The following is a 17,571-nucleotide window of genomic DNA, read 5'->3' as shown; positions in this document are numbered from 1 at the left end:
TCTTGGGGTCCCCCAGAGAAGGTTTTGGGAGATCAGAGGGAGCCAAGCCCTGGAATCCTTGGCTGGTGGCAGCGATATCAGATCTAAGCTAGTAATTAAGCTTAGAGGGTTCATGCTAGCTTCTCTGTTTATGAACGCTAAGGTTCAAATCTGAGTAGGAAGCTACTACAGTGTGACCTCTCTTTTATACACTGAGACAAACAATCTATGTATTGTCCTCTGATGTGGTTAGTTACCACCCTTTACGTTGCATCTGTAGGTTCAATCAAAACATCTCTATCCATCACCATGTCATGCTGACCTTATCTTTAGGAGGGGTCAGTGTGTCCCTGTATCATCTTTGGGGAGTGCGTTTACACCATAACCTTGTATCTGGGTGTTCTTGTACTACCCTTCTTGAATGTGTTTATATGAATACTTAGAATCATAGGAGTGGAAAGGACTTCAAGAGGTCAGCTAGTTCAGTCCCCTACACTCATGACAGGACTAAGTATTATCTAGACTATCCCTGACAGGTGTCTGACTAACCTGCTCCTAAAAATTTCCAACTGCTTAGTGCCTAGGGGAATGGGAACACAGGCAAGGCTCCGTGGTGTCAGAGCTGGGAAGGAGGACATGGGGTAAAGGCTCTGTGGTGTCAGAGCTGGGAACAGAATACTGGGAATCAGACTCTACCAGCAGGTAGCTCTATGGATATGCTTGCTTGGAACTAACCTCAGTAAACATTGCATTGCCTGCACTTCAGACTAGGAGTGCTTGTGTTTTTGTAAAACCAGCCCTGTTCTTGACAAGTTCATGTATTGGACATTGAACCTGCAAATAGGCATGTTTTGTCACAGGGTCTGATTTTTGCTCCTAGCCTAGACTCTTGCTAACTTTCCTTTTACAGCAGCAGGGCCTGACTTTACTTCAGGCCTTAGGCTTCATACCAGGCCCTATATACGAGGCCTCATGTCTCAGGCTCTCTTTCTACTACACCTTGTACAAAAATTATTACATTAGTGAGTAGGGTGTGAACATAGGTGTGTATTCTGTCACAGCAGCAAAGAATCCTGTGGCACCTTATAGACTAACAGACGTTTTGGAGCATGAGCTTTCGTGGGTGAATACCACCGAAGCTCATGCTCCAAAATGTCTGTTAGTCTATAAGGTGCCACAGGATTCTTTGCTGCTTTTACAGATCCAGACTAACATGGCTACCCCTCTGATACTATTCTGTCACAGAGGCTGTGGACACTGCAGAGAACCAGTGCTTCCCAGGCCCTCAAACCACCAAGATCTTCCTGTGGAGATTGTTCAGAGTCCCCAGTGGCAGGCTGAGGGTGTTGAACTGGTACTAGAGTACGGAGAAGACCAGTTGGTTGATGACCAGTGCCCTCCACTCCCGTGAAAGGCACCAGAGAAGCCCTCAGTCCAGGGCAGCAGGAGTACAGAGCAATTGCAGCTGCAGGACCCTACTCCTGGCAATGATCCCATGGGGTAGTCTCAGCAAAACAGCCTAACACACATCTTTACCACTTCCAAACATCTCTGTGCCTCTACTGTCGCCATCCAGCCAAACCTCCCAGAAGTACTCCACAAGGCCAATATCCCCTTACAAGGTATTATTACAATGCCAGTAAGCCAGCCTGAGCTGCTCAACTATGAGAGGCTGTCACCGTGTCTCAGTGGGTACCAATTGAGAATACCAAATTCAGGACAAATTCCTGAGAAAAAGGGCAGACACACCCCAAAACTGGTGGTTATTCTTCTATAAGATATACGAAACCAGCAACAAAAGTAAACTTCTGTCTCACCACCCTGGCTTACAAGAAGTCAGAAATGGAGCCTCCTTTGGTATTCATTCCAGTTCCTTTCAACTCCCAGACTCTATAAGACTACTAAGAATTGACTTGGTTATTGTAAACGCAATTTCTCAACCGTTGGCACAAATATGTGGGAATGTGCTAATAAAGGTTGCAGATGACACCAAAGCTGGGGTATTGCTAATAATGGAGAAGACCAGGATATCATACAGGAAGATTTGGATGACTTTGTAAACTGAAGTCAAATAGTAATAGATGAAATTTAAGAGTGAACAGTGCCAAGGTCATGCCATTTAGGGATTAATATCAAGAATTTTCGGTTATAATTGGAGGAACACATCAGTTGGAAAGAGGCGAGGAGAAGGACCTCAGAGTATGAGGTTGATACAGGATGACTATGAGCCGCCAATGTGATATGGCTGTAAAAAAGCAGTCTTGGGCATGCATCAGACGGGTATTATCCAGTAAGATAAGGAAGGTATTAGGTACCGTTATTACAAAGCACTGGGTGAGGACCTCATCTGGATGATTGTGTGGCAGTTCTGTCTCTCTTGTTTTAAGAAGGATGAATTCAAACTAAGAATACAAGATATCGCGACGAGGGCTACTAGGATGATCTGAGGAATGTGAAACCTGTCTTGAAAGGGACTATCAAAGAGCTCTGTTTTAGCCTAACCAAAAGAGATGGCTTTGAGGGGAGATATGACAATTGCTCTTTATAAATATATCAGCTGGGATAAATATCAGGGAGATAGAGTAATTATTTAAGGCTATGTACCCCAATGTTGGACACAAGAAACAATGGATATAAACTGGACACTAGAAGTTTAGACTTGAAATTAAGACTCAAGGTTTCTAGACGCATTTAGAGGAGTGACGGCAAAACGACATATCTGGATTCTTAAGACTAAGCTTGATAAGTTTATGGAAGGGATGCGTTATGCATGGCATAGCTTAATTTTTGGCGAATTGATTTTTGATTATTATCAGTAGGTAAGTATGCCCAGTGGTCTTGATGGGATGTTAGAATGCTGGATGGGATCTGAGTTACTGCACATGCGGACTTCTTTCCTGATGCTGGGCTGGTGAGCTCGTTGCCCACGTGGCTCAGGCACTTTAACTGATTGCCATATTTGCGGTCGGGAAGCGATTTCCCTCCAGGGGCAGATTATGGCTAGAGTGCCTTGGATCTTTCTCGCCTCTCCTCTGCAGCGTGGGGATGGTGTCACTTGCTGGGGGATTCTCTGCACCTTGAGTCTTTTAAAACCACAATTTGAAAGTGACTTTCTAAATAACTCAGGCATAATGTAGGGTTGTTTAAACGAGGAGTGTGTGGTAGACTTTCCTGTGCGCCTGTGTCTTGCAGTAGGCAGGTCAGATAGATTGATCATAATGGCCCTTCCTGACTTTTAAAGTTCCGTGTTAGTCCATGACGCCTCAGAGTCATTTGATTGCCCTCCGGGTCTTCGTAGAGATCGATACAGAGCAGAGGCTTTCACCACCACTTGAAAAGATGTCTGTAGCATTGGTCTGGACTCATGCCAGTGGAAATTGTTATTGGAGGTGGACAAGGTCATTGTTCAGAATGGTTCATTCACCACTTCCAGTACATCATATCAGGGAAACAGGATGGCTGAGGCCTCGTAAGGCCCAACTGCGTCAATGTTGACCGCTCACCTAGTAAACCAAGGAGTTGAGTTTAAAAAGAGCAAGTGTTTCCCAGCCCTATGGACTAATGTAATAGAAGGAGAAGGAGTGTACCTGCCCCGATCTCCACTTGTGTAAAACACCGTTGAGTGGCCAGTCAAGGAGACATGAGGCCTTGGAGATGCTAAAACAGAAGAGGTTTGCAATTTGAGGTTTACAGATGCCTCAAGTTTCTACCCTATGGTCATCCCCAGAACAGGAATAGGCCAGCCACATAAATGAATGGAGGGATTTCTCCATGACCAGCTATTGCCCGCCTATTCTGCCCACGGAGATGAGGTGAGGGCTGTCAAGATTCCCTTCCTCACTCTGAACTTTGAGAAGAGTGGACTGCGATGAAACACCTTCTAAGCTTAACTACAGCTTAGAACTGTTTGCTGCACCACTCCCAAATACTAATTCCCTTTCCTGGATAGTCTTGAGAGACTTTCTTCAGCAGAGTTCCTGGTGAACACCGGATCGCAACCCGGATTCTTAACACAAGGAGAATTGTAACCATTCCCCTCCTTTCCCCCACCCAATTCCTGGTGAGTTCCAGACCAATCCTCTTGGATCTTAAACAAGGAAAAATCAGGGTTCTTAAAAGAAGGCCTTTAATTAAAGAAAGAAAGAGAAAATCATCCTCTGTAAAAATCAGATGGAAAAATAACTTTACGGGTAATCAGATTCAATAGAGCCCAGAGGAACCCCCTCTAGCCTTAAGTTCAAAGTTACAGCAAAACAGAGGTAAATCTCTCTAGCAAAAAAGGCATTTGCAAGTGAGAAACAAGGTTAACCTAACACGCTTGCCTGGCTGTTACTTACAAGTTTGAAATATGAGAGACTGGTGTCAGAAGATAGATGGAGAGCATGGATTGATGTCCTGTCCTCTTTAAGTCTAAGAGCAAACCACCCCCGATCAAAGTAAGCAGCCAAACAAAGCCTTCCCTCCCAAAATTTGAAAGTATCTTATCCCCTTATGGTCCTTTGGGTCAGGTGTTCAAGCCAGGTTACGCTGAGCTTCTTAAAACCTTTTACAGGTAAATGGATTTTGGTGTGTCTCTGGCCCAGAACGGGATTTTATAGTATTGGTACATGAGGAGGGCCTTGTGCCCTTCCCTTGTATTATGACAGAGGCAGTTAGAGCATGTCCTAGTTCATGAATCCCCGGGACACTTCTGTTTACTATTTTAAATGGACTCTTGACTGACAGCCGAGGCAATCACTGGTGTGGTCCCTTCTTTGGCAGGAGATGAGCAAGAGGATTGTTATAGTTACTGACTGGCGCGCTGTCATAACAACGGGAGCTCCACATTTTTCACATAGCTCCCCTGACTGAAACCAGCCATAAGGGTACGCGATGAATGAGTAGTAAGAATGTGAAGGGGCCCAAACCTGTAAAAAAGTAAAAAGGAAATTAAATTATGTGGATTGCAAAACTCTATGGCAACAAGAATCTCTTTAGTTGGATGCTGCAAACATAGAAGTTCTGGCCTAATAAACTATCAATAGTGCCACATAAAGATATATGGAAACGTCGAATCCCCGTATAACAAGCATCTTTGAAATAGTTAAGTGAGGAACAACAGTTAATAAGCAAGGGTATTTCCTGGTTTGAAAGACTCACAGGAAAAAAGATGAGAAGTTAATAGAATATCTGGTGTAACGGCAGTCCCCTCCAGAAATGAATGTTCTCATTGACCTTCAAGTATGTGAGGAAGTTTCAGGCTCTCAACCTCAGAACATATCATGGCATGATTTGGCAAAGCCATTAGCAGGACAAGATTCCGGCACATGGGGCAAATCAACTTGATTGGCATCGATGTCACGAAGGAAGAATTAGTCTCCTCCTGTAGAGGAACAAGTTAATGCTTTTGAGGCAGTCACCAGCGCAAGCAAAGCTTTGCAGTTATTCCGATGACTAATGGCAGGCAAAGAAATGTAGAGTATTCCCACTCGTAGACCCACTTGGGATTACAACATTATGATAACTCAGTAATGACACAGAGATCCAACACTTGTGCCTTGCAGACCAAAGATAGGATGTGGTGAGACACAGTAAAATGTAGAGATAGGGTGTAGTGTAGAAGAGAGGAAGGATCTGAGTTTATATGTCTGATGAAAGACACAAGCATTGAAGCGAATATGATGAAATGGCTTCGTTCCCAACAACTGTATGCGGGAGTTTTGGAAAAAGCTAGTAAGAGTGCCTGAAACCACATTGTGCTTAGTGCAAAAAGCAGCCATTTCGCAGAGGCGCAATAAATTCCATGCAGCAGCCTTAGCTTAACAAAAGAAGGAGGGATGGGGATTTTGGGGGTGCCACAGAAAGGCAAGCTTGACCCCCATCCTGTCCCGTCCTAATAAGAATTGTGATTGAAATTACATACCGCATGCATTTATAGAAACAGAGGCTTGCTAGCTGCTGGCTCAGGAAACTGTGTGCTGTCAGCAGCCTCAAGGTGTTGCAACTCTGAAAAAAACACCGCCAGTGAAAATTGATGCCAAGAAGGAAGCCTCTTGCTTGACCTTTGAAACTGCTTGACTTAACCCAAGTTTTCTTTAAGTGCCAATGTCATTGTACTATACTAATGTATTTAAGCGGGGAAAAGTTTTGGAGTTAAGTGAACTCCTTCAAGGAGGGGCTCTTCAAGGGACTGCTCTCTGGTGCACTTGTTACGAGTCTCCCCCAGCAGTAGGAAAGATTTGGCCCACATGGAAGGGCGCCTTGCTGTGCATCTACTAGGCACATCTTAGTTTTTGGTAACTTAGCGAGTGTGGGGTGTTTACAAACTGTTGCGGACATGTGTAGTGGCTTGAGACAACGTAAAATTTAGCTTTCAGTGCAAAGACTGCAGTGTTGCCGGTTTGTTGCCAGCCATCTATTTTTTTGGTATTGGCCGTGTCTTCCCTTTGATTTATTCCTGACACCACTTTGCACAGAGCAACGGTTACCAAGAGCTTTTGGGTTGAAGCATCTCTCTGGTAACATACCTGGGATTATAAGTCTACTCGATGTACCTTCAGTGTTATCCAGGAAGAGGGGTTGTTTATTGTCTATGTTGTGTGGCAAATGCGCGGTACTTTCTGCTGGGTCTGCGCTTTATCTCTCTGGCGGTAGTTCAGGCACTGATTGCTTGCCTGCTAGACCGGTTCTTATTACTTCCGCCTAGTGTCCTTGGAGGAGGAGGAGGAGAGGGAGGGACTGAGGGCCCACCCTCTACCTCAGGTCCCAACCCAGGGCCCTGAGGGTTGTGCGTGAACCACATTTAACTAGCCGGTTCCATTCCCCTGTGGTTACTTCCCTCATCCTATTCCCTTCAGCTTGTGGAAGGGCTTCTTGCCTCCCTTCTACACAAGCCTGGTGGCCCCTTACCTAGGGTTTCTGTTGGACTTCACATCCACCACCGCAGCACTCCTCCAAACTTTTCTATTTCTCTCCTCTCCTCTCCTCTCCTCTCCTCTTCTCTCCTGCTCCTCTCCAACTTCTTGCAACTCTGCTCCCATCAAAACCTTTCCTCCTGTCAGACTCCCATACTGATCTGTACTGAAAGCGAGGTGGACTTTTTATCATATGACTTAGAAGGTCAGTGCTCTAATTGGAGGTCAGCGTGCTCTAAATGGCTACAGGTTTCTATTAATCTAAAGCAAACCTTCTCCCCTTGGCAGCAAAATAAGGCCCCCTGCTAACACTTCTATGCTGCCTGCTGGCGCATGCGTGTATCAAGTTGGTAAAGCATGTGTGGTGTAAGAAGACGATGTAATATTGTATGATTAAATGGACATTGGAATCTAATCTTATGGTGCTCTACGTTCAATCACTAATTTCTGTAATGTAAGCCATTAATAGTTAGTTGTGATATTAGTTTACTGTGATAGGCATTCGTGGCCTGCTTTGCGGCAGGAAGGTCGACTAGATGATCATATTGGTCCCTTCTGACCTTAAAGTCTATGAGTCTAATGAAGACTGTACAACATTTAAACCTATTCCTGAGCTCACTACAGGAGGTTTCCTCCCATTTCACTGGGAAAGGGTCTTACTATCCATCTAACATCTCATCCAGACCCTGGGGCATAACTTACCTACTGATAATCCAAGAAATCAATTCGCCAAATTAAGCTATGCCAGTCCATCCATCCTTTCCTAATTATCAAGCTAGTCTTAAACCAAAGATGATGTCTTTTCCCGTCACTCCTCTAATGGTTAGAAAGATGGGATGGGATCTGAGTTACTGCAGCGAATTCTTTCCTGAGTGCTGGCTGGTGAGTCTTGCCCACGTGCTCAGGATTTAACTGATTGCCATATTTGGGGTCGGGAAGGAATTTTCCTCCAGGGCAGATTGGCAGAGGCCCTGGAGCTTTCTCGCCTTCCTCTGCAGCGTGGGGAATGGGTCACTTGCTGGGGGATTCTCTGCACCTTGAAGTCTTTAAACCACAATTTGAGGACTTCAATAACTCAGGCATAAGTTAGGGGTTTGTTAACAGGAGTGGGTGGGTGAGATTCTGTGGCCTGTGTTGTGCAGGAGGTCAGACTAGATGATCATAATGGTCCCTTCTGACTTTAAAGTCTGTGAGTCTATGAGCTCAGAGTCATTGCATATGCCTCCGGCTTCTGGATCATACAGAGCAAGGCTTTACCCCCTGTGAAAAAGAGTGTCTTGCATTGGTCTGGAGCCTCATGCATTGGAAATTTATTATTGGAGGGTTGAAGGTCATTGTTCAGATGGTTCATTCACCACTCCAGTACATCATATCAGGGAAAATACAGGATGGCTAGGCCTCTAAGCCCCACACTGCTCAATGGACCCTCACCCTAGTAAACCAAGGAGTTGAGTTTAAAAAAGAGCAAGCTGTTTCGCCAGCCCCATATGGACTAATTATAGAAGGAGAGGAGTGTACCTGCCCCCTCCCCCTTGTAAAACACCTTGAGTGGCCAGTCAAGGGAGACATGAGGCTTGGAGATGCTAAACAGAAGAGGTTTGCAATTTGGTTTACAGATGGCTCAAGTTTCTACCCTATGGGTCATCCCCGAACAGGATATAGAGCCATCCACATAAATGATGGAGGGATTCTCCAATGACCAGCTTGCCCCCATTCTGCCCCAGGAGATGAGGTGAAGGCTGTCAAGATTCCTTCCTCACTCTGAACTTTAGAGTACAGATGTGGGGACCTGCATGAACACCTCTAAGCTTAACTACCAGCTTAGAACTAGTTTTGCTGCCACCACTCCCAAATACTAATTCCCTTTCCTGGATAGTCTTGAGAGACTTCTTCAGCAAGTTCCTGGTGAACACCGATCCAACCCCTTGGATCTTAACACAAGGAGAATTTAACCATTCCCCCTCCTTTCCCCCACCAATTCCTGGTGAGTCCAGATCCAATCCTCTTGGATCTTAAAACAAGGAAAAATCAGGTTCTTAAAAGAAGGCTTTTAATTAAAGAAAGAAAGGTAAAAATCATCTCTGTAAAATCAAGATGGAAAATAACTTTACAGGGTAATCAGATTCATAGAGCCCAGAGGAACCCCCTCTAGCCTTAAGTTCAAAGTTACAGCAAACAGAGGTAAATCCTTAGCAACATTTGCAAGTTGAGAAAACAAAGTTAAACCTAACACGCCTTGCCTGGCTGTTACTTACAAGTTTGAAATAAGAGACTGGTTCAGATAGATTGGAGAGCATGGATTGATGTCCTGTCCTCTTAGTCCTAAGAGCAAACCACCCCGAAATCAAAGAGCACAAACAAAAGCCTTCCCTCCACCAAGATTTGAAAGTATCTTATCCCTTATTGGTCCTTTGGGTCAGGTGTCAGCCAGGCAGGTTACCTGAGCTTCTTAACCTTTTACAGGTAAAAGGATTTTGGTGTCTCTGGCCAGAAGGGATTTTATAGTATTGTACATAGGAGGGCTGTGCCCTTCCCTTTGTAGTTATGACAGAGGCAGTTAGAGCTGTCCTAGCTTATGAATCCCGGGACACTTCTGTTACTATTTAAATGGACTCTGACTGGACAGCCAGAGCAATCACTGTGTGGCTCCCTCTTTGGCAGATGAGCAAGAGGAATTTTATAGTTAACTGACTGGCTGGCTGTCCATAAAAGGGAGCTCCACATTTATCATAGCTCCCCTGACTGAAACTAGCCATAAGGGTAGGGATGAATGAGTAAGAATGTGGAAAGGGGCCAACCATGTAAATAAAGTAAAAAGGAAATTAAATTATTGGATTGCACCTATGGCAACAAGAATCTCTTTAGTTGATGCTGCAAACATAGAAGTTCTGGCTAATAAACTATCATATGCCACAAAAATATAGGAAACGTCGGAATCCCCTTAACAGCATCTTTGAAATAGTTAAGTGAGGAACAACAGTTAATAAGCAAGGTATTTCCTGGGTTGGAAAGACTCACAGAAAAAGATGAAGAGTTAATAATATCTGGTGTACAGTCCCTCCAGAATAATGTCTCATTGACCTCAGTATGTGAGGAAGTTCAGGCTCTCACCCAGAACATAATCATGGCAATGATTTGGCAAGCCATAGCAGGACAAATTCCCATGGAGGCAATCAACTTGATTTGGCATCATGTAACGAAGGAAGAATTAGTCTCCAGTCCTAGTAGAGACAAGTTAATGCTTTGTACAGTCACCACCAGCAAAGCTTGCAGTTATTCCTGATGACTATGGCAGGCAAAGAAATTAGAGTAATCCACTCAGTAGACCCACTGGGATTACAAATTAATGATAACTCAGTAATGTACTACAGAGATCCCAACACTTGTGCCTGGCAGAAAGATAATGTGTGAGACACAGTAAATGTAAAAGGGTGTAGGAGAAAAGAAGGTTTGAGTTATATCTGTGAAGACCAAGCATTGAAGGAATATGATGAATGCTTCTTCCCACAACTGTATGGGGAGATTTTGGCAAACTAGTAAAGTGCCTGAAACCACTATTGCTTATTGCAAAAAGCAGCCATTTCAGCAGGCCATAAATTGGCCATGCAGCAGCCTTAGCTTAACCAAAGAAGGAGGGGAGGGGATTTTGGGTGCCACAGAAAGGGCAGCTTGACCCCACCTCCTTCCTAATAAGAATTGTGTTGAAATTACTGATACATGCATTTTAGAAGAACAGGAGGCTTGTCTATGTGCCCTCAGGAATGTGTCTGTCACAGCCTCAAGGTGTGCAAACTCTGAAAAAAAAACACCCAGTGAATTGATGACCAGAAGGAAGCCTCTTGCTTGACCTTTGAAACTGCTTGCTTAACAAGTTTTCTTTAAGTGCCATGTCATTGTATTACTAATGTATAAATTGGGGGAGAAAGTTTGAGTTAGTGGGACTCCTCAGGAGGGGCTCTTCAGGGACTCTCTCTCTGGATGCATCTTGTGGTCCCCACCAGCAGACGGAAGATTTGGCCACTGGAAGGCTGCCGCTGTGCCACTCTAGAGCCACACTCAGTTTTGGTAATTAGCGAGGTGTGGGGGTGTTTTACAAACCTGTTGCGGACATGTGTAAGTGCTTGAGACAACGTAAAATTTAGCTTTCAGTGAAAGCACTCGTGTTGCCCTGTTTGTGCCAGCCATCTATTTTTTGGATGGCCGTGTCTCCCTTGATTTATTTCCTGACACCACTTTGCACAGAGCCAACGTTACCAAGAGCTTTGGGTTGAAAGATCCTCGGGTAACATAACCTGGGAATAAGTATCACTGTTCCTTCAGTGTTATCCAGGAAGAGGGGTTTGTTATTGTCTATGTTGTGTGGCAAATTGCCGGTACTGTTCTGCTGGGTCTTGCGCTTTATCTTCTCTGGGGTAGGTTCAGGGCACTATTGCTTGCCTCTGAACCGGTTCTTAATTACTCCACTAGTGTCCTTGGAGGAGGGGAGTGGAGAGGGAGGGACCTGGGCCCACCCTCTACTCCAGGTCCCAACCCAGGGGCCCTGAGGTTGTGGTGAACCACTTGAACTAGCGGTTCCTTCCCTGGGTTACTTCCCTTCCTACCCTTCAGCTTGTGAAGGGCTTCTGCCTCCCTTCTACACAAGCCTGGTGCCCTTACCTAGGGTTTCTTTTGGACTTCACAATCCACCGCAGCACTCCTCCAACTTTCTATTTCTCTCCTCTCCTCTCCTTCTCCTCTCCTCTCCTCTCCTCTCCAACTTCTGCAACTCTGCTCCATCAAACCTTCCTCCTTCAACTCCATACTGTCTGACTGAAGCAGGGGTTTTTATCATATGACTGAAGTCAGGTGCTCTAATTGGAGTCAGGTGCTCTAAATGGCTACAGGTGTTCTAGTTAATCTAAAGCAAACCTTCCTCCCTTGGCAGAAAATAAGGCCCCCTGCTAACACTCTCATGCTGCCCTCTGGCCATGCTGTATCACAGTTGGTAAAGCATGTGTGGTTGTAAGAAGACGATGTAATATTGTATTGATTAATGGACATTGGATCTAATCTATGGTGCCTAACGTTAATCACTATTTCTGTAATGTAACCATTATAGTTAGTTGTGATATTAAGTTTACTGTGATAGGATTCTGTGGCCTGCTTTGCGCAGGAGGTCAGACTAGATGATCATATTGGTCCCTTCTGACCTTAAAGTCTATGAGTCTATGAGACTGTACAACATTTAAAAACCTATCCTGAGCTCTACAAGGAGGTTTCTCCCATTTCACTGGGAAAGGGTCTTACTACCATTAAGGGACTATTAAGACATCCCTCCTTACAAAACTGAGTTGCAGAAGCTCTGAACTTTGGGGGAGAATGGCAAAATCGAGATTCAACCCCACAACCAGGAGACCTCTAGGCTAGCAGCTACAGTTAAAAACACAGGCCATCACTCCTGGTGGGAGACTTTGCTTGGGTGGACCCCCAGTGCAACAGGTCTTTTGAATATCATGCTTCACCGTACTGTGATGATCATTGGCTTCCTAATTATATTATCAATTGGTCTGGTTCTACTGGTTTGCTGGATCCAGCAACTGATGCGGCGATTGCAATGGATTGAAGATCAGACCTGGTACCATGGAGTAAGGATGTGATGGGGATACTTGCTCAGTGCAAGCACCCCATCAATGGGAGGACTTGTTACCTGTCAGCTCTGTGTTCTTGGGGAACCAGCCTGTCTGACTCACAAAGGACCTCCCTCCCCACCCTCTACTTGAACCAAAACCGATCAGAAGAAAGACTTACAAAAAGCAGTGAAAAGGCAGGGGAAGACACACCTAAACCTCTCCAGACAAGGATGACAGGAGTAAGGCAACTCCCCTAGCCTCATTTGCATCAAAGATGGGACAGGGAGGCATCTCCATTAGCATACAGAATGGAGAACAGAGATTCGAAGGCAAGAATCACACAGAACTCTGGGACTAGAAAACCAGGGAAGCACCGCATGATGGGGCATCTCTGCTCCAGATGTTAGTGAACCCATGCCTGCACACACCCAGCTCAGTAGTTATCAGACCAATTCTAGTCATAAATCCTTTATTGGTATCCAAAATACTGAAGCTGCCTAATTGCATTGTGAGCTTCTTCAAAGGAATACCGCTCATAGCCAGGAATGATCAGTTCCTATTGTCTAGCCTGAACAAAACAACTTTGGTATTGTCCCTTGAGCCAACAGTTTACCCATGAACAAATCTAGTGTTCTCCCTTGAACCACTGTTGTTTCCCTACAAAAACCCCTACCCATTGTCAGGGCCAGCTTTAGGCTGATTCGCCCAATTCCCAGGAATCGGGCCCCGCGTTTAAGAGGGTCTCGTGCCTTAGGCACCTTTTTAATTTTTTTTACTTACTCCGGCTGCGGTCTTCTGTGACCCCGCTCCCCTGACCAAAGCGCCGGTGGGAGCGCGGCTGCCCTACAGCCCCGCTCTCCCAGCTGGAGCTGCGGCCGGAGCGCGGCAAGCCCTGCAGCCCCGCTCTCCTGGCTGGAGCTCCGGCTGGAGTGCGGCAAGCCCCGTTGCCCCGGCTGGAGCTCCGGGCCCTTTAAATAGCCCCCAGAGCCTTGGGATAGCAGGGGGGTTGGGGGCTATTTAAAGGGCCGGGGCTCCAGCTGCCTCTGCTGCACCCCCTGCCCTGCCCGCACCAGCCCCCCCCGCCTCCAGCCAGCTGTGCACCCAGCTCTGCACCCCCTGCCCACAGCCAGCCCCTACCAAACCCCCTGCCCTGTCTCCAGCCAACCCCTGCCCAAAGCCAGCCAGCCCACACACACACCCCTGCCCGCACCAGCCCTGCACTGCCCACCCTGCCCTGTCTCCAGCCAATCCCTGCTGCACCCCCCTGCCTGAAGCCAGCCAGTCCCACACTCCTCTGTCTCCAGCCCTGCCAACCCCTGCTGCACCCCCCTGCGGCCCTGCCTGAAGCCAGCCTGCCCCACACTCCCCTGTCTCCAGCCAGCCCCGCACCTCTTGCCCTGCCTGCAGCCAGACCCTACCTCCAGTCAGCCCCGCCCTGCCTCGAACCAGCCCCATGTCCACTGCTGCTCTGCAGTTCCAAGGGCAGTAACCTGCACACCTGCTTCAATGACGGGGGCAGGGACCAGCTGGGACCCACACATGTGCACACCCCCAGGGAGTGGCAGGCCCCGCACTTCCGAAAGCCGGCCCTGGGCGCACCGGCACTCAGGGCTTCTGCCCTGCAGGGTAGACTGGGGCTCCCATGGGTTTACAAATATGGACTGGAGTTCCACTCCAGATGGCTCTGGCTGAATTTAAGCCCTGCTCCCCACCTCAACTGCATGCATTCCCAAAATTTGGTCTTGTCCCCACTTCAGCCATCTCCTTTGTTCCCCTCATTCTGGTCAGAACCCTTTTGATTTGAGTGGAAATTGGAAAACTAGAAATCCCTGTTTTTATGGAAATCCATAATCAATCAGGTTCTGACCAGAGTAGGAGGTGAGGGCCCCTGCTGACAGTTAAACTCAGACTACATAAACAATGAAGTGTGCAACTCTCTAGCCTAAAAGAATGTTGTAATGGGAGTTAGATGCCTAAATACCTTTGTGAATCCCACTTTATATATTTATCTTTGAATAACCAAGAAAGTATGACCCTGTGTTATAAAAGCTGGGTCATATGTCCTTGTCTTTCTTCTCTGGCATGAGCTATGCAAGAGATCAGACTGGATGATCACAGTGATCCCCTCTGACTGTAAACATCTATGAAATAAAGGATTTAACTCACACTGTCTTGAAATAATGGTGAGCCAATAAGAGGTGAAGAGTCCTGAGACTAGCAAGGAATTACTTAAAAAGATTGGCAGGAGAATTGGTGTCATGTCGATCTGAGACACCAGTGCTGCAGTGTGGCTCTGACAGGATCTCTGCAGCCAAGAAAGCAAAATCTGCAAGAAATCTCAGAGGCCCCAAAGAAACCCAGGGGACTCAAAACCTTTGGATTGGGCAGGAATTCTGCTCTCCCAAGTTCCAGTACTCCAGCCCTGCCCATCCCTCTCTGCAGCAGTGTCCAGAGTGGGGTGCAGATACCCATACTCCCTGTCCCCACTCACCCTTCCACCTTAGCACACATGCAGGACCGGCGCTAGGGTTTTGAGTGCCCTAGGTGGACAGCAATTTCGCCGCCCCGTGCGCTGGTCCTGCGGCTCCGGTGGAGCTGCCGCAGTGGTGCCTGCGGAGGGTCCGGTGTGCCTGCGGGCTGTCCGCCGGAGCCGCGTGAGCAGCCGACCGTCCGCAGGCACGACTGCGGCAGCTCCATCCGAGCTGCGGACCAGGGACCGCCCGCAGGCACCACTATGGCAGCTCCACGGGAGCTGCCTGCTGCCCCCTCCGGCGGCACCCTGACCCAGGGGACACCCTGGGCTGCCGGCTGCCGCGGCGGCACACTGACCCAGGGGACACCCTGGCCGCCGGCTGCCACGGTGGAGCCCTGACCCAGGGGACGCCCTGGGCTGCTGGCTGCCACTGCCCCCAGCAGCTCAGACTCCCTCTCTGTCCCAGCAGCAGCAGCTGCTCAACCATTTAAAAAAAATTGGAGGGTGCCGCTTTTTGGCGCCCCCAAATCTTGGCGCCCTAGGCAACCGCCTAGTCCGCCTAAATGGTTGCACTGGCCCTGCACACATGCATGTGAGATAGTTCCACCAGATCAAAACCTTCGGTGGGATGGGAGACACAGAGGCTGCTGGAACATGCCCGCTGCCTGTGAGAGCTGCTGCTAGCAGAAACGTGTATTGAATGCTACAATACCCAGTGACATTGAGGGAGACTAACAGTGCTTAATTTGTAATGAAAGAGGTGCCAGGGCACAAGAAATTTTTTTACATTAATAACTGATACAACAAGACCAGAGGTGCTGGAGTTATGAACTGCCAAGCCCAGAGGTGCCAGGGCTCAGTGCTGGCAAGCCCTGGCACAAATTAGGCACTGGAGACTAGCCCTAAGGTTTTAAAGGCCAAACAACACTCAGAGGGGTAATTTTCTTAGTGATATTTCAATAAAGCAGACACAGTTATATCAGCACCACAATGCTTCAGCTGTGTCCCTGCAGCTTATTTTGTTTGGGAAGCAGCTGATTTAAGCTCTGCTGAGAAAAGCACATCTTTAGATTTGCGCAGACCTCCTCCTGGGGATGCAGCGTATACAAGCAATCTCTAATGTAGAAATTAGCTGTTGCCACATGAGGGCTCTGGATGAAGCTGTGGGAGAGGGCTGCTCTTTCTGCACTTAGATCAGGATATCAGCAATTGAGCTTCCGGGGTGAGACATTAATGACCCCTCCATTGTCATGCAGGGGAGCCGGGCCTGAGCAGCCGCCGCTTCCCAGCCGGGAGAGAGACAACGCCCCTTTGTGCCCAGCCGGGGGGACTTTCTTCGGGGGCTGGAACCAGCCCCGGGCTCTGCTGACACCAGCTCCTGAGCCGGAGCCTGCAGGCGAGGGGAGAGACACGGGGAAAGGGCTGGGGCCGGGCAGGAAAGTGACTCTGCACCAGCGGCCCCTCCTCGCCCCAGCTCTGCTCCCGGGGGGGCGGGGGTCTGCGAGTCCCAGAGCTGCTGCCCTCCCTGACCCTCCCCCCGGCTCTGCCCCCCTCATCGCCTGCAGGAGCCGAGCCAGCTCCGGGGAGCGAACGCCTCGGGCCGGGCTAGGGATCGAGTCTCCCACCGAGGAGAGGGGGCAGGAGGGAGACAGGGGGAGAGACTGGCAGGAGCAATAGGTGGGGAAGGAGGTTCCCGGCTCGCAGCCCTGCCAAGCCCCATTCCCCGCAGCACCCCGGGGCAGATTGACTTTCCTGGACAAGGTGAGGGACGGGGAGAGAAGAAGCCAGTTCCTGCCTCTGTCTGGTACCCGCACTGCTTGGGGAATGTGCTGCCCTGGAGACAGTGTCAGGGGGATCCCCCAAAGTGGCTCCTTTCATCTCCTTTGTAGTATTTGGTTCAGAGATTCTGGTACTGGGGCAAGTGGGGGTTGAAATGTGGCAGGCCTGGTGGGGGGATCTGGGTCTGCCCTGGTATGAAGCGACCAAACCTTTTTCCACCACTGAGTCATGAGCATCTGTCTGCAGGGAAAGCAGCAAAGAGTCCTGTGGCACCTTATAGACTAACAGAGGTATTGGAGCATGAGCTTTTGTGGGTGAATACCCACTTTGTCGGATGCATGTCACTCACGAAAGCTCATGCTCCAATATGTCTGTTAGTTTATAAGGCACCACAGGACTCTTTGCTGCTTTTACAGATCCCGACTAACACGGCTACCCCTCTGATACATGTCTGCAGGGAAAAGGTCTAGTGGGAATCAGGGTGTGAAATGGCCTAATGCCCATTCTGAAACCTGCCCTATATTCTTACCCTGACAGGCTGAAGAACCACATCTGGTCCGTTCCAGACTGCACTACCCTCCCGGGGCATGGGGCAGGGACATGGCTGGAGCAGAGCTGGCTCAGGTAGGGCGTTCATATTGGAGTTCATGGAAACAAGAAGAAGGCAGCAAAGTGCTTGGGGTCAAACAGGCCCTTATGCTTTGGATACAAACCTGTCCTGGAGGATTGGGAATCCTCCTGTGGTGTGGAAGGTGGACCAAGCCCCTGAAGGTCCTGAAGCCATATTTAAACTCCCTTAGGGGTTGGGGCTGCTGGGAGTTTCTGAAGGAACTTCTCT

At 48.1% G+C, this 17,571-nt stretch overlaps 2 protein-coding genes across 7 annotated transcripts in view; one reads left to right on the top strand and one right to left on the bottom strand.

Annotated features, from left to right (window-relative positions):
* Positions 1-17,571, bottom strand: part of LOC116825937 (uncharacterized) — a 244,807-nt gene that overhangs the window by 122,180 nt on the left and 105,056 nt on the right. The window lies entirely within an intron of this gene.
* LOC116825935 (uncharacterized) overlaps positions 1-17,571 on the top strand; it is a 299,602-nt gene that overhangs the window by 265,133 nt on the left and 16,898 nt on the right. For 2 of the 6 annotated variants that reach the window (XM_075072006.1, XM_075072005.1), the window contains exon 2: positions 17,271-17,357. In XM_075072006.1, coding sequence (XP_074928107.1) covers positions 17,334-17,357 — 24 coding nt within the window. In that variant the 5' untranslated portion in view covers positions 17,271-17,333. Of the gene's footprint in view, positions 1-16,110; positions 16,177-16,550; positions 17,358-17,571 lie in introns of those variants that run through there. The other 4 variants (XM_075072007.1, XM_075072003.1, XM_032782361.2 and 1 more) reach the window with 3 other exon arrangements.

Source organism: Chelonoidis abingdonii, chromosome 13 (genome assembly GCF_003597395.2).
Source record: "Chelonoidis abingdonii isolate Lonesome George chromosome 13, CheloAbing_2.0, whole genome shotgun sequence".
NCBI classification, from domain to species: domain Eukaryota; kingdom Metazoa; phylum Chordata; order Testudines; family Testudinidae; genus Chelonoidis; species Chelonoidis abingdonii.
Note: the sequence above shows the minus strand (reverse complement) of the source record. Positions and strands in the feature narration are given on the sequence as shown.